General features: G+C 34.3%; 1 protein-coding gene across 1 annotated transcript; it reads right to left on the bottom strand.

Annotated features, from left to right (window-relative positions):
* Positions 1 to 1,861: 1,861 nt before the first annotated feature.
* On the bottom strand, positions 1,862 to 25,858 carry LOC134240566 (muscle M-line assembly protein unc-89-like; the record flags this gene model as incomplete). Its single annotated transcript, XM_062722656.1, has 5 exons — positions 25,423 to 25,858; positions 24,850 to 25,158; positions 9,014 to 9,286; positions 2,462 to 2,779; positions 1,862 to 1,929 (listed from the first exon to the last, which is right to left on the bottom strand). Coding segments are annotated over exons 1-5 (1,404 nt in total), but the record flags the coding sequence as incomplete, so codon positions are not given.
* Between the last annotated feature and the right edge of the window lie 249 nt (positions 25,859 to 26,107).

Here is a 26,107-nt window from a genome sequence, read left to right as displayed (position 1 = left end):
ATGGGTAAAATTGTTTTACACTAATATAATTTTCACAACTAATCAAAGTGGTAATTTAATATACAGAGAGGATGTAGACAAGGGGATCATCCATCATCCCAGATCTTTATTTTGTGTGCAGAAATTTACGAAATAATGACAAGAACAAAAAATCAAGGAAATCATCATAAAAAACATTGGAAAAAAATTCCCAGTTAGTAGTTGACAGTTCCCTCCTTTTAGACGGTAGCAAGGAATCACTGACAGAAGTGATGAAAACATCAACAAAATTTTCCGGAATGTCTGGTTTATATATCAATTATTAAAAATCCCATTTCGTTTGGATTGTTTCCAAAAGATTTAAGTCAAGAAATATTATGTCATGAGTGTAATCTTAAGTGAGGATGTACAAGATTAACCTTACTTGGAATTTATAATAATGTTGATTTGAATGAAATTGAAAGACTCAATTATGTACCAAAATTAAATACAAATTAAAAATTGTATACCAAATTCCATCTCAGTATGTGCAACGGTTGCAAAAAAAATGAACGAACAAAAATGGTGCTATCGTACCCAATACACAACTTGCTCTAAATATTTATCTGATATATCTGAATGCAAATTCCATTTCAGCAACTGTTGCGAGGAAAATGAACAAAAACTACAACAGACCGAGCCACAGACAGCAGCAAAACAATATGCCTTCCCTTCTTCGAACGGGACATAAAAAAGCGGATATCCATATCTTAAACTTACCTTGAGTAGTAACGGAATGAACACCAATAAAATTAGTAACCTCCATTTTATATATTTTCAAATCATTTGAATTGTTTCTGTTAACAACAAGCACGGGATTTGGAATAGAAATTGTAGTTCCTTTGTAAGTTTCATCATGTAAATTAATTGGATGGAATTCATCATCTGGGTGCGTTTGAACTTTCCACTCCACTTTAAAGGCATCGGGAATAGACTTAATTGAAGCTTGTATTTTCATAATCCCGCTGTCTTTGTTGATTCTTTCATTATTCAATGTGATATCTGGAGGACCTACATTGTACACAGAATTCTTTATTTACAGTTTAAAATATTGAAAATATCCAACACTGAAATTTTTTTGAAATTGATCTAAAAATCTAATCCGAGCAAAAGATTATATTGCCAATCTTTAGATTTCCTTATGAACAATTCAACAATAATCAGCTTGTAATATCTAAGGACTCTATAGAAATAAGCAAGTTTTATATACATGCACGGGTTATCTTAGTCAAAGTTTGATTTAGAATACGATAAATTGAATTACTTGTGATAAGATCAGGTTCTGTAAAACAAATACATGCCTACTTTGATTTGGTATATCCCTTTGAATTCGAAATAAAAGTCTAGAATTTAGGGTTTTTTGAAATTATTAAAAAATACAACCATAACAAAGAATTTAATTAGTTTGCAATTTCTTGAAGACTTATAAAAATCCATTGTAAATTTCGATAGCAAAAAATGCGACATTTTCTTTCACTGCTGCTAAATTATAAATACTGTTTGTGGTATAGCAATTGGAAAATATGACTTTTGAAATACCTAACAACTCATTATAAAGTATGTTTATCAATATATCCTTTGAAAATCTTATTCAACCAGACACAGAACCAGAGTCATCTAAAAAAAACTTACCTAAAGTCAATGGTTCGCTCGTTGTTGTTCCCAAGGCATTGGTTGCCCGACATAGATATATACCTGCATCTCCTGCATTTACTGATTCTATTGTCAAGGTTGGTTTTTCTTGGTTCCCTCCACGGTATTTCCCGTCACTTCCCAAAATATCTACGCATTCGTCATTTTTGGTCCAAGTTAATGTTGTTAGTTGGGAATCGGCGCAATAAACGTTGCACTTCAGCTTAACACTTTGTTTTTGAAAATTAGTTTCATGACCGGTGAACACATTTGGAGGGGCTGTAAATAGCATAAGAATATAGTTATAAATAATATCCATTAATTAAATAAAATTTTAAAACTATACATCTTCCAGTTAAGGCAGGAGTACTAGGGAATTCATCAGTGTATATGTTTTTAATGTCAATGAAAGATGTAAAACATTATCTTGCTTCAAATAAAATTAAATTTTTGAAGACAATCTGCAAATCTTTTATGTATGTACATTTTTTAAATAGAGGAACTCCTTAATGAAGACTTTTTCATCAGCTCACCTATAAAGCTTTGACCATTCTGTTCTTTACCAGATTTCCCCATTGTAATACATACTGTGACCCCATCCTACCCAACTGATAATAATTTAAACAATTTGAAATATACACTACCCCAGGATGCTTCCACAAAACATTCAGCTTTTCTGGCCCAGTAGTTCTTGAGAAGATTATCAAAGATTTTTCCTATATATTTAAACTTAGATACAAATACCCAGACCTCTATTTTAATAACGCTTCTCTGAATTGATATAATCTAATTTTTTTAAAGCTGAACTTACATCCTTTTACGTCTAGAAATGTACTGCTACTAACACATCTTCCGATACCATTTGATACCAGAAGCTGATAAAAAACTCTGTCCTGAAATGTTGTTTGTCGTATGACTAACTTCGGATTTGTCGAATCTAATGTGGTTCCAGAATATTTAGATAAATTAACGTTTATAGTTTGGAATTTTTCTGCATGAGATTCCCCAGATGTACTTTTCTGCCACGAAATGTTCTCAACAGGTGGACAAGACACTATTTTGGCCTGAATAAGCGCTGAATCTCCAAAAGGGACACTCAGTTCTTTAATTGCTGTAACTACTGATATTCCTGCAAAAGAGACAGTTTCTATGTAAATATAATAGAATCCAAACAAAAGACCCAGAGGCCACATCGCTCACCTGAGCAAGTCGGCTAGGAAAAAGCACAAATCAGATCAGAAAAGTTTACTGAAAAGTGGTGGAGTTTGAATTTTTATATTACTTGAGAATACTTTCATATTAATATAGCATATGGCCTTGCTGTTTTTGATAAAAGATTAAAAAAAAAATTTCTTCCTCTATTTGAATTTGATTCCACATTGTTTCCCTCCCTACCCCAAAGGGCCATAATTGAATGAGAAATCTTCAATACATGGAGATGCTTACATGTCAATATAGTGAAGTGACCATCCTAGAAAAAGATGCTTAGTTTTTGAGTTTAATGGACCGGCATACCCTACGGCTGAAAGTTATATTTTATAAAAGAGACATCCCTCCTCATGCAATTTTGCCCGGTCGTAGATCTAGAGTTTTCTCAAGTCAAATTTCTTTTAACTTACGATGAAAGTGAAAAGAGGGGGGTATTTAAGTCATTTATTTTACTTGCTGATAATATTCTATATCAAAGATTGGACGTTGAGATTGAATACTGTTCGTTATTTCCATATCCTTCATTGATTATTAATTTAAAAAAAAAACTAATTTATATGTGATAGGATAGCTTCAGGTATCTTAATTAATAATGAAAAATTAATCAGAAATATTATTTGCCCGCCCATCCCTTAAAAAAACTTATGTTTTGTTGTAGAAACTGCGTTAATTTCAACAAAATATATCCAATACAATTATTTCATGCAATATTAATAACGAATGTTTACTTAAGAGTTAGAAAGATTTACAAGACAATGATTTCTGACCAAATAAACCGCACTTTTTTAAAGACATCCTCGCACTAAGTCTTGTATTCTACTTGATCTAAAAGTACCATGACTTCTGTTGAAAGTACAAAGATTACTGAGTATTTAGGATATCAACCTTTTTTTCAAAATTCAAAGATATTTCCAGTCAGAATGTGAAAAAAGCCACGCACGATATGCATTTAATGTTAATATTGCCATTTGATCAACATTTTGCCCCGTTCTAATTATTATCTATCTACCTAAGTGTCTTTTTAAGGATCGGCTATCCTTACTTTTACAGTGTAGCTCTTTTACAAATACTCTACTTTTATAGTTTTCAAATGAAACATATTCTTGAAAAGTTAAACTATAAAGATATAGATGTACGTGCATGTACATGAAAATCAATGAATAGAAATTACAGCTCTAGCAAACGTATTGCATCATTAATTTAACTTTCCAAAGAATTGAAATTTTAACACCAATACGCGTTTATAATCTTTAAAAACTCCAAAATTTCTACGATATAACCGGCTTAATATAAGAGTAAACGCTTTTTCAAAAGTTCACCAAATTAAAAGTAAATTTTCAAATCATAGACAACAATCATTGATAAAAAAAAATTGACCTTTTTAGACAGAGAAATGAATAATATTTGGCTTTAATTATCTGTTGTCTGACCTTTGGATGAGACCGGAGAACCGAAATTCAGTGTAAGAGCAAGGATGACCAATAGAGGAATTTTCATTAAAAAAGCTCTTTTCGAACAATATCTTTAAAAAATAATGAATCAAATGAAAAAGGTTTATTAAAAACATAACATTAAAAAAAGTGCGAAATTTATGGTCATATTTCGGTTTTTTGGGTTGTGGTGGTGGTGGTGGTGTGTGTGGGGGGGGGGGGAGGGGGGGGTAGGGGGTGATAGGTGTTGTTGTTCTTCTTGTTTTTATTTTCTTTATTTTGTGTACTAAATATTACGTGATTGTACGTAAAGAATAACGTACATTAGCATTTAACCTTTTAAGTTTAAATAAAATACTATAAAACAAACTTTTCATTTTACAGACAGACAAACGGGCATTCTTATTCAATTTTTCGTTCTCTTTCCTTAAAATCAGTATACAGACACGTGCCATAATTCACCGTCAAAAATCAACATGGCGGCGAATAAAAAAAATTACCGTAGAATAAAAGTATTGGTTACCTTCAATGAGGGATATACATTACAGCATATTGCCGATACACTCAACTTACGTCGTGGAACAGTTTCCGTTATAGTAAGATTTAAAAAGAGGGGCAGCACGGAAAACAAACGTCGAAGCGGGCGACCACGGATTCTCAATCCCAGGGGTGAAAGAAGTTTAGTGAGGCTGGTTCGGACAAACCGTAAAACTCCTTTGGGTGATTTAACCAACAGATTCAATCAACAAAGACCCAGACAAGTGTCCCAACGAACAGCCCAGCAGTATTTGTATCGACAGGGGTATCACAGACGTGTTGTAAAGAAGAAAGTTAGAGTGAGGGAAGTGAATAGGAAAAAGAGACTGAACTGGTGTAAAGGTAAAGTCAGGTGGAATGTTAATGGTCAGTGGGATCAAGTCATTTTTTCTGACGAAAGCCAAGTTGTTTTGGGTGCAAATCAGAGGATTTTCATATGGCGTCGAAAGGATGAAGCCGAGTCTCCCGAGTGCGTGTGTCCCCCAGCTCAACGAAAGGTCAGTGTTATGATTTAAGGGTGTATAACCTGGCATGGTGTTGGAACTATAACAACCGTAGACGGCACTATAAAAAGACACAAGTATATTGAAATCTTGGAAAATAATATATGGCCAGTTATAGCACGACACTTTCCTAATGGAAATTTCTTATTTCAAGATGACAATGCCCCCATACATAGAGCCAGAGATGTTGAAAATTATAAGGCTAGGAATGATATTAACTCTATCAGCTGGCCAGCACAATCTCCCGATTTGAATATAATCGAAAATGTGTGGTTGAAACTTAAAAGACGATTGCAATGTCGCGCTGAAAACATTCGGACTGCTGCCGAACATTCACATGCGGTAACACAGGAGTGGCAAGCATTGATGGTTGAATATATACAGGGCCTCTACAGATCTTTACCAAGGCGTATGAGAAAAGTAATTAGGGTGAAAGGAGAAATGACAAAATACTAAATACAGGTATGTGATTTTATTATGTTTATTTTCTATTTAATCCATCCCGTAAAAAAACGTTAACAAACATCGTGACGCCATTTTTGCCGTTGACTTATGGCACGTGTCTGTAAATAAATTTGTCAACAATCTCAATACGTTCTCCGTTCAAATTCCATATTTCATTATCACAAATTTCCCTCCATTTCTAAATATAACAATTTTAGTCTTTTCTATATTGATTGTAAGGTCCCATTTTGTACTATAATTATACAATGTTTTTAAAATAGATTGTAATTCATCTACACTTTCTGCAAAAATCACCATGGCACGTGTCTGTATTCACCGAATAAATAAAATTCCTAAACAAATATACATTATTTTCTTGAATTACTTGAACTTTTACTCATATACAGTGGACCTTCAGATATCCGGACGCCAGATATCCGGATGCTTCAGTATCCGGACGATTTTTCATCGGAACGAAATTTTAAAATGTTATTCTGTCTTGTTTAACTGGTGATTCAGATATCCGGATGCTTCACATATCCGGACAAATTGACTGGGAACCAAAGCGTCCGGATAAATGAGGGTCCACTGTATACAATTATATGGTCAGATTTCATTCATTGATCTTTGATCTCCCTTTATTTTAAATTCTGACCATAGAATTTGCTACGACCGGGCAGAAATTATTGCGTGATAATATATCTGACCAAAAAAGTACAAATCAGCCGTAGGGTAGGGTGATACATTAAATTCAAATTTTTGATGGTCTTGTCACTCCACTAATATGACTTAACATAGCTTTTCCGTTCTTGGAATTTTTCCATTTATTTTTCAACACTACTCGAAAATGCTTCCATATAAATACTAGTACCACTAACCATGGCTAAGCTATTCTTGAGTGAAAGATTTTTAAAGAATATATTTTAACGTAAAACTTGGATAACCCGTTGCAGCCCCACACTACCCCTGGCGGTTATGATTTGAACAAACTAGTATCTACACTACCTGAGGACGTTTCCATATAAATATCACTAATCATGGCTTTCATGTAAAAAGATTTACCTATCTAGTCCTATGTAGAAATTTGATCAGTCATTTTGGCCCGACCCTACCCCTTGGCGTCATGATTTTAACAAACCAGAATTTACACTACATTAGGATGATTCCATGCGAGCTTCATTTTTTCCTGGCGAAGTGGTACTTGCACAGAAGATTTTTTAAGATTTGTCCTATATTTTCCTATGTAAAATTTTGATGGGCCATTGTAGCTCCACCCTACCCTCGGGGGTCAAGATTTGAACAAACTTGAATCTACACTACCTGAGGATGCATTCATGTATGTTTTATCTTTTTTGGCCCAATGGTTCTTGCGGAAAAGATTTTAAAAGATTTTTCCTATATATTCCTATGTAAAATGGGCCATTGTGGCTGCAACCCCCCCCCCCCCCCGCCCCCCAAGGATCATGATTCGAACAAACTTGAATTTACACTACATGAGGATGATTCCACATGATTTTCATCTTTTCTTGCCCAGTGGTTCTTCAGAAGAAGATTTTCCCGATATACTCCAATGTGAAAGTTTGATCGGCCATTATGACCCCACCCTACCCCTTAGGATCATGATTTGAACAAATTAAACTTGAAACTATACTACATTATGATGATTCCACACAAGTTTCATTTTTCCTGGCCCAGTGGTTCTTGAGAAGAAGATTTTTAAAGATTTTCCAAATATACTCCTATGTAAAACTTTGATCGGCCATTGTGGCCCCAACTTACCCCTTGGGATCATGATTTGAACAAACTTGAATCTACACTACATGAGGATGATTCCACACGAGTTTAATTTTTCCTGGCCCTATGGTTCTTAAAGAGAATGTTTTATTGATTTTCCCTATATACTCCTATGTAAAAATTCTGATCTGCCATTGTACCCCCCTTCCTTTTCCCCAGGAGTCATGATTTGAACAAACTTGAATTAACACAACATGAGGATGATTACACATGATTTTCACGTTCCCTGACTCAGTGGTTCTTGAGAAGATTTTCCCTCTATACTCCTATTTAAAAATTTGATCGGCCATTGTGGCCCCATCCTACCGCAGGGGCCATGATTTGACCAAACTTGACTAAACTTTAATCTACACTACATGATTTGAACAATTTAGAATCTACACTACCTTAGGATAATTCCACCCGAGTTTTATCTGTCCTGGCCCAGTGGTTCTTATATTTTTCAAATTTTCCCTTAATACTCTTATATAAAAACTTTTATTGGCCGTTGTGGCCCCACCCTATCCCCGGGGGTCATGATTGAACAAAATTGAATAAACACTACTTGAGGATGATTCCACATGGGTTTCATCTTTCCTGGCCCAGTGGTTCTTGAGAAGAAGTTTTCTGAAGATCTTATCTATATACTCCTATGTTTAACTTTGAAAGGCTATTCTAGCCCCAGTCTACCGCTACCGCCGGGGTCATGATTTGAACAAATTTGAACCTACACTGCCTAAGGATGCTTCCATATGAGTTTTTTTTATATGACATTAATTTTTCACTTATTCATAATTATTTACCTTTAGAAGGGAGTGTGGCCATTCATTTGCATGAAGTACTTTCAGCTGTTTGTAAACTGGTTACTAGATAAGCTATATAAAATAGTGACGCATATAATGTGGCATTTCTCTTAATAATAACAATAGGCACATGTAAATTCTTATATACAGAGAAAAACACTACATGTACTGAATTTTAAAAAAAAAATCCGTTCTTCAATCTCTTTTTGAATTGATTAAGGGTGCATTACAATGCGTTTTCTACATGTATTTAGAAATTTAAAAAAACATCTGATGTTTTTAAATCTCTTTGTAATTTGATCAAGGGTGCAATACAGTGTTTCTTCTACATGTTTAAAGAAATTGAAAAAAATTGTATACTTATAACACTTAATAAATATTACTTTTGGTCATAAGATATGCAAACATGGTGACTTATAAAGTACCATTGAATCCCCTTCACCTAAGTATACTTGAAATTGGTCCGGTGATTCCTGTGAAGATGAAAATTTGAAAGATTTACGACAACAATAACAACAACGACAAGGACAAAGATAGGCAACGAGCAAATTTTGATCAGAAAAGCTCTCTTGAGCCTTCGGCTCAGGTGAGCTTAAAACCATGAAGTAATTTTTTTTAATTTATTTTTTTCTCGGTGATCTACAATTGACAAGTTAAATACTACCTAGAACAATGCACTCTTTGGAAGTCCCTACAGCATTAGACACATTGCAACTGTATTCACCAAAATCGTCTCCTGTTGCTCGACTGATTGTTAAAGTACTGTCTGTTTTGGAATGATCAACATGCATTCTAAGACAGTTTTGTAAGGATTGTCCATTCTTTTCCCACAGAATTTGATCTGCATTTGGGGTTTGTTCATCTACTCTGAACTTGCAGATAATTTTGATGTCATTTTGCTCTTTACTTAAACTCAGTTTCTCCAAGTTGGGTTTTTCTGTAACAAAAACACAGAATATTTGATATTCTTAAATCTAAAATTTTATTTGTTTTAAGTTATGAATATCTAAATTTATATTAACTAGAAAAATGACCAGTCAGCAAGGGCTCCGCCAAGGGTAGAATTATAGGGATGCACTTTCGAAAAGAGTAAAAAATATATGAATTTAAAAATAAGCAACTGTTACAATAAATGTATTTTTAAAAATTCAAGATAATTCCTGAATATTCAAAAACCTGTATATAAATATATAAACAATAATGAAGTTTGTGTTATGTAAAATGCAAACCTCCCATGAATGCAAATATCATGAAGGTTTAAGGTTAAGTTCAAAACGTACAGCAGTTGCAGAAAGAAGTTTTCATTAATCTTGAAGTGACAGATAAAGATAAGCCTACTAAATTTTCTGCAGCAAGCAAGATTATTATTCTCAAGGAATTATTGTACTTCTCTCTCATCCTTTTCTTCTAAATTTTCAATTAGAGCTTTTTCAGTAATAATAGAACGAGGTTTTATTATTATTATTATTATTATTATTATTATGTTTATTCAGGCAAAGAGTCACATTCATTACAAATCATAACACGAATTACATTCAAAAATTAATTAGGGATCGCTTAAAAGTTCTAGCACGTGCATGTAGCTTTCACATTAAAACAATATCACTCCAGGTATTATCACAGTTATCATTATCACAGGATTATACAGATCTCAGAACCAGATCTTATCACATACAACACAAATAAACATCTTTTTTATCAATCTTTGCCTAGGATAGCCCATGAAAGCAATATATAAGGCATGCCTAATTCCAATGGGGTCCTAAAATGGTACAAGTTGATTATAATTTAATTGACTAAGACAGCATAGACAAAAATAAAATTGAAGTTACATAATTTTCCTAGCCTGAATAAAATAATTTGACATATAAATACATAATCACAGTTTCAGGTTAATACAAATTATTTTAAAAAGTTTCATTCCCTTGTAACAATTCATATATTAATACTTTCTTCACTCCTTCGAGCTTCTTGTGTTAGATGCAACTTAACAGCAGATTTAAAACTAGCTCTATTGGCTATAATTTTTACTTCCACTGGAAGAGAATTCCAGTTTAAAATGACTTGATAATCAAAATTTGAATCATTGTACGCTCCAACCCTGGGTACATGATAATTAAAATTGGACGCTCCCCTAGTAGCATTATTATTCCTATTAAAATTCTCATTTAGATAATTTGGTTCTAGGCTATGATTGATGTTAAAAACATGATTTAGTCTCAACACGATCAGATACACGTAGTGTATTTATTGAATCTAAAATATCGCAATTGATCCTGGCTCTAGGATTCAGATATAAAATAAAATCTTACTGTTTTGTTTTGAAGAACTTGTAACTTATTTTTCAAAGATTTGGACAGACTTTCGTACAATACTGATGAACAGTAATCAAAATAGCACTGAATTAGTGAAGATGCTAATGTTAATCTGGATCTTTTATTTAACCATTTTCCATTCCTGTATAAGAACTTCAGTCTAGAATTGACCTTGGCCACGATCTCATCTACTATTAGGTTACATTTTAGAAATTTATCAATTGTGATTCCTAGATACTTAACAGAGTCACTGGATTTGATAATATGATCGTGACATTTAAACTTTAATTGACCTTCATTTTTTAATTTGCGACTTGGGCCAAAAAGGATAGACTCTGTTTTTCCAAGATGGAGAGATAACTTATTATCTATTAGCCACTGGGAACACTTCTCTGGCACCTTCCCAAGTTTGTTAGAGATAACATTAGGGTCTCTATGTGAGTATAAAATAGCGCCATCATCAGCATAAAGAATGAGTTTGCAATCTATATCTATACTGATGGACATATCATTAACATAGCATAAAAACAATAAAGGGCCTAAAATGCTCCCTTGGGGAACCCCACAAGTAATTTTCTTTGACTTAGATACAACACCTCCGCAACCCACCACCTGAGACCTGCCAGTTAGATATGACTTAAACCATAGATTATCAATTCCCATAATGTCTAACTTGTTACATAATATTTCATGGTCCATTGTATCAAATGTTTTTTGTAGGTCTAACATTATCATTCCTGTAAATAATCCCTTAGAGTTATTGTCCCTAATATGGTCCAACAAATGTATAAGGCATGTATCAGTAGAATATTTACTCCGAAACCCAGATTGAAACTCGTGCATATAGGCAACACCCATCAGCCACGCAATTCTAAATTTATAGGACCCGACACAGTGCTGTGATTTTTCTATTTCTCTTTCATTTTGACATTGTTTTGAATAAGTTATTGCTTATTGACATTAATGTTTTCTCAGCAGTGTGTTTCGGTGGTTTTATATCGTATTGATGTATTAAAAATCTAAATCACGGCCCCACCTTCATCAGGGATCCTGCCGTAATTTTTATTGTGGCAAAATAGCATTTGTTAGCAAATCACCAATACTTTTATGCTTAGCATATGCAATCATTGGTTTTGTTTGAAAAATTTGTTTACAAAATTCATCTTTCAAGATTAATGACCAGTATTTTAATAATTTGGATTTCAGACCTTTGATTCTTGGATCATACTTTGTAATAAGAACATTAGGTACGCACCACTGTTAAGGCCTACTATGAGAAATCATCGGAAAATATATGTACAAAAAGAAGGGTATTATTTTAAATTAAATTTATTTCAATAAAGCTGTTTTATAATCACAGAACGTTAATACCTATGAAAATAGCATAGTATTACCAACTCTGTACTGTATGGCGTTTAATCCCATCGATGGACAGTCACGTGATGAATGCATAGTACGTGTACTAAATGTAGGTCATTAACAAATTTCAATATCGCAAGGGCATACCCTAGCTGAAATTAAAAATTCAAGCTAGTAATTGTTTCTGCACACTTTGTAGTTTCTTAAAAGTGCTGCTGCTTTGAATAGAATTCGCGTTTTAATAGATAAATTTTAAAGTAAATAGGCCAATGTCAAAAAGTATTAGACTTTTACCAAATATTCTGTGTACTTATGAAATCACGCCTTCGATTTAAAGAAAGCAGCAGCACTTTTCCAGTTAAGGATAATGTCCTTTATCTATTTTCAAAAAATGATTAAGATCTATACAGTGTATGCCCTTGCGAAAGTAGAATTTTATGGTGTATCTCGATGTAAAATATACGTAATCTGTACATAAAAGCACAACATAATTAATAAAATACATTCTCTTGAAAGTTAATGAATAATCGCACTAAACAAAGGATCTACATTGGTTTTAATCGACTATTTAAAACCTGTAAATAATATTCCGTTTTATTTTAAAACGCATTTTTCATTGTTAAAAAAGTCCTCAATCTGCCTCTCACAGTACATGAAATACGCCATGTTTACCAAAATGACGTCATCTATACAAGGTCATCGCAATCAGTGCTTTGTTTAAAACTAGGTACACGGGATTTGCTGAGCGCCGTATTTTTATGCATTGATAGGTATAATTGATGTTTATTATGCTAATACAGTTAAAAATTGCAAATAATTTCATTTTCAGGTATCATGAGAAATACATAAAAGTCATATTTTTGTGTGACGTCACAGTAAACTTTTCCGTATAAATTAGGCCCCGCCCCCTAATTGAAGCCTTAAAATGCTGCGTATTTCCTTTGTTTTCTTAGTTTCTTGTAACGTAATGACTCTGTTTAAAGCCAAGGAGTCATTAATAATTGGGTCAATCTCAATTTTTTTGTACTCTCTTTTTAAAAGATGTGAACTGAACTCGGCAAGTTCTTCCTGTAATTGTGTCTTGTCACTTGTATTGCGAACATGTCTTATACATTCCCCCTTAATAAAACCCTTAAATACTGATTTGGGGTGAGCGCTGTGGCGGTGCAAATATTGAAATGTATTTGTTGGTTTTATATATGACTTCACATCAAGAATATGATAATCTTGGAATCGGGTTACTTTATCCACATGTGTCCAAAAATGGTAGTGATACCTCAGATAAATCATAGGTAAATTTCAGTAAGGGATGGCATTCATTTGCTGTTTCGAAAAACCGTTTTATTTCGTTTTCCGAGCCATCGTAAATCATAAATCTGTCATCACGGAATCGCCCATGAAAACAAATTTTCTGTTTGTATTCTGACTTGTTTACTAACATTTCAGTTATTTGATACATTCTGATGTCCGATATTTCTGGACTACTGGGGCTTCCCATTGGACACCCGATTGTTTGTTTGTAATATTTGCCATTGAATTCAAATATTGTGTTTTCTAGAATGCACTTTAGTAAAAACATCAAGTCAGCTGTTTCAGGACAAGGAATGTCTGAGTGCATGCTGCAGTCGAAATTCGATAGCGCTTCTTCTACCGCCGTAGAAAGTTCATTGAAGGTCATATCTGTATACATTGATGTTACATCGTAAGTGACGAGTAAGCAGTTCTTTGGCGGTTTGATACTTTCAATTTTATTGATGAAATCTTTAGTATCTTTGATATACGTTTTTTGAGATTGAACAATAGGTAGTAGGAAATAATCAACGCAATGACTTATTCTTTCCGTTGGTGACCCTATTTGTGATATAATGGGTCTACCTTTTGGAAATGTTTTATCATTTTCTCTCATTTTATGTACTTTAGGCAATAAATAAAGTAATAAAGTCGCCCTGGTTGTATATTCTGATCGTTTTTTTTTTGTAAGATATGAGAATGTTTGTTTGTCTAATTTTTTTTTTGAAACATTTCATTTAGTTTGTTCTCTATAGGTTTATAGATAATAGACAAATTAGATTTTTCTATTTCAGTATAATACTGTGTTGATAATTGGCGCAGACCCTCTTCAATGTATTGTTGTTTATTCATTATCACAACAGTGTTACTTTTGTCTGCTTTTTTGATAACGATGTTTTTTTTTTCAGTAGGTCATACATTGCCCTCTGTTGGGAAGGTGATATGTTAGAAACATTTAATTTGATCTGAATTGATGACACCTCTAATTGTGTGAGATCAATATAGTTTTCGAGTGCTTGGCATGTATAGCTAGGTTTATAACCCGTATTTTCTCGAAATGGATGTAAACGTTCATTTTCATCCGTGCTAAAATGATATTTGCATTTTAGTTTTCTTGCAAATTCCAGAAAATCTTTCATGACTTTGTTTTTGACGTTTTTTGTTTTAGGAGTCGGGATATATTTTAATCCCTTTGATAATAATAATGTTTCATTCTCTGTAAGTGAATGATTGGAGAGATTAAATACGTAGCTTTGAGCTTTACTTATTTTGGCCAATACTTGGCGCTTTTTTCGAGAGGAAGAGTTTCCCGCTCTCTTTTGTCTTTTTGCTAAATTGGCGAGCTTATTAAAGCGTCGAGCCATGTTGCGTACAACAGAATTTATGACTGATTGAGTCTAATGCGATTTATAAACAGAACTTTTACTGTATTACATAGACAAAAATAAAATTGAAGTTACATAATTTTCTTAGCCTGAATAAAATAATTTGACATATATATACATAATTACAGTTTCAGGTTAATACAAATTATTTTAAAAAGTTTCATTCCCTTGTAAAAATACAGTAAAACTCGGTTATAACGAAGTCGCTGGGACCTATGAAATCACTTCGCTATATCCGTAATTCGTTATAACCGTATACGAAATTCATTAAATTTATATAGCTGGGGTTCCAAAATGACTTCGCTATATCCGTAAATTTGCTATATCCGTGTTCGTACTAAACGAGTTTTACTGTATCATATATAAATACTTTCTTCACTCCTTTGAGCTTCTTGTGTAAGATGCAACTTGACAGCAGATTTAAAACTAGCTCTATTGGCTTTTTTTTTTACTTCCACTGGAAGAGAATTCCAGTTTAAAATGACTTGATAATAAAAATTTGAATCATTGTACGCTCCAACCCTGGGTACATGATAATTAAAATTGGACGCTCCCCTAGTAGCATTATTATTCCTATTAAAATTCTCATTTAGATAATTTGGTTCTAGGCTATGATTGATGTTAAAAACATGATTTAGTCTCAACACGATCAGATACACGTAGTGTATTTATTGAATCTAAAATATCGCAATTGATCCTGGCTCTAGGATTCAGATATAAAATAAAATCTTACTGTTTTGTTTTGAAGAACTTGTAACTTATTTTTCAAAGATTTGGACAGACTTTCGTACAATACTGATGAACAGTAATCAAAATAGCACTGAATTAGTGAAGATGCTAATGTTAATCTGGATCTTTTATTTAACCATTTTCCATTCCTGTATAAGAACTTCAGTCTAGAATTGACCTTGGCCACGATCTCATCTACTATTAGGTTACATTTTAGAAATTTATCAATTGTGATTCCTAGATACTTAACAGAGTCACTGGATTTGATAATATGATCGTGACATTTAAACTCAAATTGATCTTCATTTTTTAATTTGCGACTTGGGCCAAAAAGGATAGACTCTGTTTTTCCAAGATGGAGAGATAACTTATTATCTATTAGCCACTCGGAACACTTCTCTGGCACCTTCCCAAGTTTGTTAGAGATAACATTAGGGTCTCTATGTGAGTATAAAAAAGCGCTATCATCATCATAAATAATGAGTTTGCAATCTGTATCTATACTGATGGACATATCATTAACATAGCATAAAAACAATAAAGGGCCTAAAATGCTCCCTTGGGGAACCCCACAAGTAATTTTCTTTGACTTAGATACAACACCTCCGCAACCCACCACCTGAGACCTGCCAGTTAGATATGACTTAAACCATAGATTATCAATTCCCATAATGTCTAACTTGTTACATAATATTTCATGGTCCACTGTATCAAATGTTTTTTGTAGGTCTAACATTATCATTCCTGTAAATAATCCCTTAGAGTTATTGTCCCTAATATGGTCCAACAAATGTATAAGGCATGTATCAGTAGAATATTTACTCCGAAACCCAGATTGAAACTCTTACGACATGTTATTGTTATGTAAAAATTCCTTAAGTTGACAATAGACACTTTTCTCCAAAATCTTTGATACTACGCTTAAAATACTCACTGGCCTGTAATTCCTACTTGGAGTGGGCTACCATTTTTAAATAAAGGCTTGACCCTAGCCTGTTTCATACTCTCTGGTACACATACAGAACTTATTGATTGATTAATGATTGAAGTTATAGGTGATTTAAGAACCCTTGCACCTATTTTTAAAAAATTTGCTGATACCTTATCAAGACCAGTACTTTTTGTTGTACTAAGACCACATAGTTCTTCATACACAAAAGTCTCCGACACAGGACTTAAAATAAGAGAATTGTTGTGGAAATTTCTGTTTGAATAAAAACCTCTAAAATGATTTGACAAAACATTGTATGTGCCCTTTGCAGTGGGTAGAGCTTCCACCAATTTTGATGCAACTGTAGTAAAAAAGTTATTAAAATGATTAGCAATATCCATGTCATCATGACTTATATCATCATTAATATTAGGTTATTATCCAACTACCTGTTTAAAATCAATAATCAGGTATTTACATATATAGCCAAAAAATAAGATAGTAAAAATAATATATGATATATATTTTGACAGTTATAGGACGAAACTGTCAGATGCACTCCTTGTTCAGAACATTTCGCCGAGTGTGGTGAAGGGAAATTCCTGTTCTACAAAATGTGGACATCGGATGAAATCGCCCGTGTTACCAAAGAGGACTACTTAAAAAGACTTTATAAAACAAAACTGAATTGCAAATGAGATTATGTATAATTCACAAAACTTATTTTATTACTATGCCTTTATTATACATTCTTCTTCTTTATCAAAAAAGTATAAACATATATTTAAATGTTTTTAAATCCACTTTTCAGAGTGTTCATAGCATTTATTGTGAGGTGTGTTGTATTTGTATTATTTCATTATGTATATTATTAGTAACATTAAGTTTCTTGAACATTCCAGAGTGGTCAACATGTTCGGTCATTTTTTCTAGAACATTCTTGAACTTTGTGTATGTCCAGAACTTTCCAGTAATATTATTTACTTACAACTTCTAGAATATTCTAGATTTATATAACTGTATAAATATCCTGTCAATTCGATGCATAGATACTCTTGTCGTATAAGCATCTTTGGGGTATTACTGGGATATAATTTCACTGGGACATTGTGTGAAGCAACGGACACTCTGAAGTATGTATTTTTAGATTTTTGCTAAGTTTGTACTTAATGATTTGTATATTACTGTAAATAAATTATTGTTAAGTTTAAACTGTGTGATTGATCTTTGCTGGCATTTAAGGTTATTCTGACCCATAACAGAATTGGGGGCTCGTCTGGGATAAAGAATTTCTTTCACTTTTGCAGTTTATTGTCATAGTTTTGTTCATAAATTTGTTAAATTCAATTATAAGCCAGCAGATATCAACATGGTGTTTTCAGTCACAGACTTTCTTAGTTCACCAAGTGTTCAGGTTTTTGATACGTTAAAAAAGGATGACTTGATCGCGTTAGGTTTGCACCTAGGGTTAGATGTTAAGTCTTCTCAGAAAAAGCAAGATATTAGAATAAAGGTTGCAAACAAATTAGTCGAAGAAAACATCTTTGGAAAATACGATCTTCCAGAATATACAGTTAAATCAGAGCTAGAACCTTATAAAATGTCAGAGTTTCAGTATCAGGTAGAGTTAGAGAAATTGCGATTTGAACGAGAAATATTAGAAAGTGAAAGAGAAGAACGAGAGCATGAACGGAAATTTGAATTAGACAAATTAGCAGCAGAAAGAGAAGAGCGAGAAAGAGAGCGTGAAATGAACTTTGAATTCAAGAAATTAAAATTACAAAACCAACCAGAACCGTCATTTGTCAAGAATGAATTTGACGCAGCAAAAAATATTAGATTAGTTCCAAAATGTCAAGAAAAATCTGTAGACAAATATTTTCCCAAATTCGAGAAAGTCGCAGAGAATCTTAAATGGCCACAACACGTTTGGTCAACAATGTTACAAAGTGTACTGGTTGGCAAAGCAGCTGAGGTATACTCTGCACTAGGGGTAGCTGAAAGTTTAGACTATGAGAAGGTCAAAGCAGCAATATTAAAAGCATATGAATTAGTACCTGAAGCATATAGACAAAAATTCAGAAAGTATAGGAAGTTTGATAACCAAACATTTGTTGAATTTTCACGAGAGAAAGAAGATTTATTTGATCACTGGTTTAGATCTAAGAAACTTGATAAAACCTTTGCTAATTTGCGCCAAGTCATCCTGGTAGAAGAGTTTAAGGAATGTGCTTCTCAAGATTTGAAAACACATTTAGAAGATAAGAATGTGAAAACTCTTGAAGAGGCAGCAGTCATATCTGATACTTATGCTCTGTCTCATAAAAAGAATTTTGTATCAAGATCTCAGACTAGCAGTAATTCTACCAATTCAGACACATATAAAAAGAGTGGTTCAGGGTCTCAGTCTTCCACAAGTCTCCAGTCTCCATCACAAGGTGGTTTTAAGTCGGGTCCAGGACGTGTTGAAGGATCTTCTGGAATTGGGTCGCTTCCTACTTGTAGTTATTGTAAGAAAAAGGGTCATCTGATCAGTGAATGCTTTAAACTTAAGAGAAAATTTGACTTTGATAAAACTCAACTACATGCTTGTGCGGCAGTTAGGGGTAATAGAGAAACCTTAGTTTCGATTCGTTCTGACACTCCTGATGTCCAGGGTTCACAGTCCAGTTCTATTGATTCTATGGAGGATTATAAGCCCTTTATGTCTCAGGGATTTGTTTCACTCGGTGACTCTAGCGAAATAAAACCTGTCCAGATTTTGAGAGATACTGGTGCTGCACAGACGTTATTGTTAGAGGGCGTGCTTCCTTTGTCTGAGCAGACTTCTACTGGTGGGTCAGTTTTATTACAGGGTGTGGAGCTAGGCGTCATTGATGTTCCCCTGCATAGAATTAGTTTGAAGTCAGATTTAGTTACTGGACCTGTTATCGTAGGTGTTCGACCTACTCTTCCCGTTCCAGGCATTTCTTTGTTGCTAGGCAACGATTTAGCTAGTGGAAAAGTTGTACCAGATCCTATAGTTTGTGAGAAAATCACTCCAGATGTTATGTGCGATGATGAAGATGATGACATTTATCCAGCCTGTGCTGTTAATAGAGCGATGACCAGAAGACGAGAAATGGAGGCAGACCATACTCCAGCCTTTGACGAGACAGATTCCTCTGTTGATATTGATTTGAATAACACTTTCTTATCTGACCTTGATGGCACTCAAACAAGCATGGAACCACACAACATGAAGAAGCAAGAGAAGAAAGAACTTTTACCAAAATTTGGTGGTGAGGATGATGAGTTGCATCCACTAGTTAGCCAAGGTAAGGACATCCTCAGCCGAGAACATTTACTCTCTGAACAACATAAAGACCCAGATATCATTCAACTTAGTAAGAGGGCACTTCCACCAGAAGAGGCTACTTAAGTTGGAGAATGCTTCTATATGAAAGATGGCATCCTTATGCGAAAATGGCGACCACCTGACGCTTCTCCAGATGAAGTGTGGCGTGTTGTTCACCAGATAGTGGTCCCATCTGCTTATCGTCGAGATGTCATGAGTTTAGCTCACGATACACCTATGGCTGGTCATTTAGGTATCAATAAGACTTATAATAGGATTTTGAGTCATTTTTATTGGCCTAAGCTAAGAAAGGATGTTTCGAAGTTTTGCAAGTCATGCTATGTCTGTCAGATGGTGGGTAAACCAAATCAGAAGATACCATCTGCTCCTCTCCATTCCAGCTTTTGAAGAACCGTTTAGTCGAGTGTCGGTGGATTGTGTAGGACCTTTGCCTAGGACTAGGTCTGGAAACCAGTATTTACTTACCATTATGTTTACATCCACTCGATTTCCTGAAGCCATACCTCTAAGGAATATAAAGGCAAAGAGCATAGTTAAGGCCCTAACCAAGTTCTTCAGTTTTGTAGGAGAACCCAAGGCTCAAATTTTATGTCGGGGTTGTTCCAGCAAGTCATGCATGAGTTGGGTATTAGGCAGTATAGATCAACTGCTTATCATCCCGAGTCCCAGGGAGCGCTAGAACGTTTTCATCAAACCCTAAAAACAATGATGAAGACCTATTGTTACCAGTATGAAAAAGACTGGGATGAAGGGGTTCATCTTGTACTATTTGCTGCACGAGAAGCAGTCCAGGAGTCTCTTGGGTTCAGTCCTTTTGAATTGGTGTTTGGTCATACAGTTAGAGGTCCTTTGAAATTGTTGAAGGAAAAGTGGCTGACTGAGACTGGTGATCGTAATCTTTTTGATTATGTATCTGATTTCAAAGAAAAACTTTACAATGCTTGTAAATTAGCACAAGAAAATTTGAAGAGTTCTCAGATGAAAATGAAAATGTGGTATGACAAAGATGCCAGAAATAGGGAGTTTAAGCCAGGTGATAAGGTTCTTGTATTTTTACCTATTCCTGGTCATCCTTTACAGGCCAAATTTTATGGCCCTTATGAAATTGAAAGCAAGATCAGTGATGTAAACTATGTAGTTAAGACACCAGGTCGACGTAAAGACAAACGGGTTTGTCACATTAACATGTTAAAAGAGTATTTTGAAAGGTGTGACCGAAATTCTGTAAAACCAGTTTCCACTTTAGCCAATGCTAAGACTGTTCAAAATTGTATTGAAAGTGATACAATTGTAGAAATGAATGAGAAAGATTGTAATCAGAGTGTCTGCTTGAAAAACTCAAAAGTTTTCGCGGATTTTGATGCCAAACTTGGACATTTGAACATTCACCAAAAAGAACAAGTTAAAAACTTGATGAATGAGTACCATCAAATCTTCTCGGATGTTCCAAAGAAAACTAATGCAGCTTGTCATGATGTTATAGTTGGCGACGCTCTGCCTATCAAACAACATCCGTACCGTCTCAATCCAATAAAATTGCAGTACCTAAGAAGGGAAGTGCAGTATATGTTGGACAATTACATTGTTGAACCTAGTAAAAGTAATTGGAGCTCACCGTGTATTCTCGTACCAAAACAGGACGGTTCCTACCGATTATGTACAGACTTTAGAAAGGTGAATTATGTTACCAAAACTGATTCATATCCAATACCTAGAATTGATGACTGTAGTGACAGCATTGGAAACTCCAAATTTGTCAGTAAATTTGACCTGTTGAAAGGCTACTGGCAAGTGCCGTTAACAGAAAGAGCAAAAGAAATATCTGCTTTTGCTACACCAGATGGACTTTACCAGTATAAAGTAATGCCTTTTGGCATGAAAAACGCACCGGCTACATTCCAAAGAATGATTCACTCCCTCCTTCAAGACCTCGAGGGATGCGAGGCCTACATTGATGATGTCGTCATATACAGCGACACATGGGACGAACATCTCCGAATCATGCGTGCTCTATTTGACATTTTGCTAAATCAAACTTAACTGTGAACCTTGAGAAGAGCGAATTTTGTCATGCTTATGTAGAGTATTTAGGTCATAAAGTAGGTCAAGGTTAAGTTACACCAATTATGGCTAAAGTGGAAGCTATTGCAAAGTTCCCGATTCCTACAAACAAGAAAGAGTTAATGAGGTTTTTGGGCATGGCTGGGTTTTATAGATAATTTTGTCCAAATTTTTCCTCAGTAGTTAGTCTACTTACAAACATTTTACAAAAGAGGGTTAACTTTGAATGGACAAAGGACTATGAAAAATCATTTCATAAAATTAAATATGTCCTAATGAGCAATCCAGTTCTATCAACTCCAGATTTTTTTAAGCAGTTCAAGCTTATTGTTGATGCTAGTAATGTTGGAATCGGGGCAGCTTTGTTTCAAGAACATAGTGATAATGTAGATAGAGTTGTTTCTTATTTTTCAAAGAAACTTACAAAATGTCAACAAAATTATTCCACCATTGAAAAGGAATGCCTTGCTTTGTTGTTAGCTTTACAGCATTTTGATGTTTATTTGAATGTTACTTTGCATCCAATTCTTGTATATACTGATCACAAACCCCTGACATTTTCGTCAAACAAGAATCAAAGACTGACTAGATGGAGTTTGTTGTTACAAGAATACAACATAACAATTAAACATATCAAAGGCAAAGACAATGTTATAGCAGATGCCTTGTCAAGAGTATCGTAAACATACTAGATTTTGTATTAATGTACCTATGTTTTAATCTCATTGACATTCAAACTTTTTAAGGGGGGAGGTGTTGTGAGGTGTGTTGTATTTGTATTATTTCATTATGTATATTATTAGTAACATTAAGTTTCTTGAACATTCCAGAGTGGTCAACATGTTCGGTCATTTTTTCTAGAACATTTTTGAACTTTGTTTATGTCCAGAACTTTCCAGTAATATCATGTACTTACAACTTCTAGAATATTCTAGATTTATATAACTGTATAAATATCCTGTCAATTCGATGCATAGATATTCCTGTCGTATAAGCATCATTGAGGTATTACTGGAATATAATTTCACTGGGACATTGTGTGCAGCAACGGACACTCTGATGTATGTATTTCTAGATTTTTGCTAAGTTTGTACTTAATTATTTTTGTATTACTGTAAATAAATTATTGTTAAGTTTAAACTGTGTGATTGATCTTTGCTGGCTTTTAGGGTTATTCTGACCCATAACACATTCCAAAGTGATTTCAAAACAATCTACATTTGCAGACAGAGGTGATAATTTATCTCCATGTGACAGATAAAGATAATGATTTGGGATTTCTTCAAGAGGAAAGTTTATTAATCATAAGGGACTCATTGAAGCTTTAACAGTTTACAATGGTAAGATTTTCAGCAGTTATCTGTCTTTGCGAATTTATTCTTCTAGTAAGTCTAAGAATCTTCCCACCACCCCAGCTCCAAACAGGAGGACATAGAGAAACTAACATAGCATCAAAATAGTGTAAGGAAACCGAAGGTATCAAGTAATAATAAACTCGTGGGCCGCTATTGATTTTCTGGTCACTTGGTCGTGATTTGATGGTTCCGTTGGTCACAGTTTATGTAATGGCTAATTACCAATTTTTGGTCACTTTGGTTTTCTTGTTTCAAGTTTACAACATTTATTGTGACTATAAAATGGTTCACTTGTAAACACACAAAATAGTACACTGTATCTTGGTTGGTACAACGTTTTTTTGGTTAACAAAAAGGTGACCAACTGATGGTCAATCCAGAACGTTCCTACTAACTTTGTTCCCTTAATGGCTTTGTATATATATAGACTTGGTACGATACACATACCACTGTCTTATAACCGAAGTATACAGAGTCACTTTACCCTTACCAGGATAGGCTGTGTGTTCCCAGTCGCTCCCTATAGCCGACTGAAGTTAGAACCCAAAACAGCTGGTTTATATGGACAAAAGTTGTTATGATAACATGAGACAATCAGTTCGCATATTTACGAAAGTTATTAGACATAGACGTAAACGTAGATGGTACGACTGACGTAATATTGAAGACACGAATTCGTATTTTGGTATTTAGAAAGCCGCTCGTAGACGTTGACGTAAGTTACGAATTCTTAAATGTACAATTGTACATACGCATGCGCTTTCGGTAGTTTCACTTTACATTGCCCCAATATTTATTCCTGTCGTCTGCCAAAACGGAAGAGGGGGGAAACTGGACTAGGACTGTTGAACCATGTGTACAAAACTCAACGATGGTAGCTTGAGGAATACGATACCTTTGTATCAGTTCGAAGTCGCTTTAATAAGGGATTTGTTTGGTCCCAGAACACCCGCTGTCGTTGTAAACTACGATTTCTCACTATTGCTAGTAATAGTGCTCTCATTCTCTCGATCGTAAATAAAGATACGTGTAGGGACACAGTAGATGTAGATTTACGTTTAATTGTGACGTACTTGTGTTATTTAACGTCTACGATTTTTTTGTAAATACGGTTTTTGATGTAAATCCACGCGACGTCTGAATTTACGTCTACGTCTAAGAACTTTCGTAAATATGTACAAAGATACTTATATTACGTCACAATCAATACAATAAATGTTAGCAGGGTTTTACCATCAAATTTAATAACGTTGTATTCATATAAAACATCCAAAATATATCACATTGCCATTAAATTACACAAGTTAAATAAATAACGTCCAAAGAAATCAATTACTCACAGTATTGTTTATTTCTTTTGTTAACTGTTCATTGAAAAGTATTTAAGTAATTTATAAACCTTGGGTTCGAGAGCAATTTATTCCGAACTTGTAAACAAGAGTTAACCCAAATTTCACAGGTATACTTCGTGAAATGTAACAGTTTGTCTTACGGCCTATCAAACAAACACACCTAATTTTAACTTAATTGGTCAACCAATAAAAAAGTTATTTAAAAAAACAGAAAAATTGTGAACGGAGGAATGACAGACGGACAGACAACTAGACGGACAGCTAGATAGACAGACAAAGTGATTACTTTAGTGCACCGGCAAATCCTTGCCGGGCCCTAATTAGGAACTTAAAGATTAATTTGATCATTGAAAAAAAAAACAAACCTCCTAAAACTGTCAAAAGTATGGAATTGCTTGGTATTTTTATGTGTGTTCCATTATTCTCCCGGTCTACAAAAGCTCTGTATTCACCCTGGTCTTCCTTCAACACACGAGGTATTATCAAACGCATGGTGGAACTCCCTTTATACTTATCTCCATTAATGTTGATTTGTTCTGTTTTATTGCCTATGATTTTTTCCCACGTGACTGGCCAGTTATTTGATGATGAGCACATGTCCAATTCGGCTTCAAAGGAGGTATTGTTGCCACAAACAACATTAGCATTTCCACGGATTGTGATGCGAGGCAAATCTTAAGAATAAATCAAGTAGCTATTAGGAAGATACTGGAATAAGTAGGATTATATTCATAATTATATATGATTTGTATCAAACTTACCTATATTGGTGTTATCCCTGTAGATATGCAACATTGCTTCCAATAAAATTTTGTATTTTTCCATATCCTCCGAAAAAAAAGAACCATTTTTTAGCTTTGTCAGTCTTGACCCATAATCAACTGAAAGGTGCTTTAACGTAGGAGACGTTTGTATTCTACAAAAGATGTTTTCGAGACTTTGCCAATGTGAAGAAAATGTTGCATCATCTACTTTTGAGGAGTTAACATGTGCATGCATGGTATTCCTAATTTCTCTAAGGCGCTCAATGTCATCCCCGATCTGCATATCTTTTATGGAAGGAGCTTTACCCCAGCCTTGAGTTGGTTTCAGTTGTGGGCATAAGTTTCTTATGAGTGCATACAATAAAGTAACATCAAATTTGTAATAGTCTGGTGCACCTGAAGGAGACGGACAACAAATATTCATTTGCTCTGTTCTCAGTTTGAACATTCCGGTTATCAAATTTGAGCAGGATCGAATGGCTTTCGGCAAATCCCCGGGTTTAATTTCACACGAAAGTATGTCAGCCAACACTACCTTTATCTCGTCCACACATGCTATTACTATACGAGTGAAGTTTAGCTGATCACCTGACAGAACACTGGATGCCATCGCTAATGGTTACTTTCTGCCGAATCTTATTTTGTTGTCAACATTTTTATTATCTACAAAAAAATGACATATCTTGTTGAAGAAATTAAAACAATAAAAAAAAGAGGTTCGGGGGCTTTTTAGGTCATCTGAGTATCATACAACAACTTTCCAACTCATGACTTTGTTTTGTGCTTTAAAGCAGAGATTATGCACTGGGTGAAAAGTCCAGTTTCCGCAAAACTGAAACTATATGGAAACCTTGCTGAA

Source organism: Saccostrea cucullata, unplaced genomic scaffold, assembly GCF_032062105.1.
Source record: "Saccostrea cucullata isolate Sc308-1 unplaced genomic scaffold, CSIRO_AGI_Scuc_v1 ctg3032, whole genome shotgun sequence".
NCBI classification, from domain to species: domain Eukaryota; kingdom Metazoa; phylum Mollusca; class Bivalvia; order Ostreida; family Ostreidae; genus Saccostrea; species Saccostrea cuccullata.
This window is presented reverse-complemented; position numbering and strand designations above follow the sequence as displayed.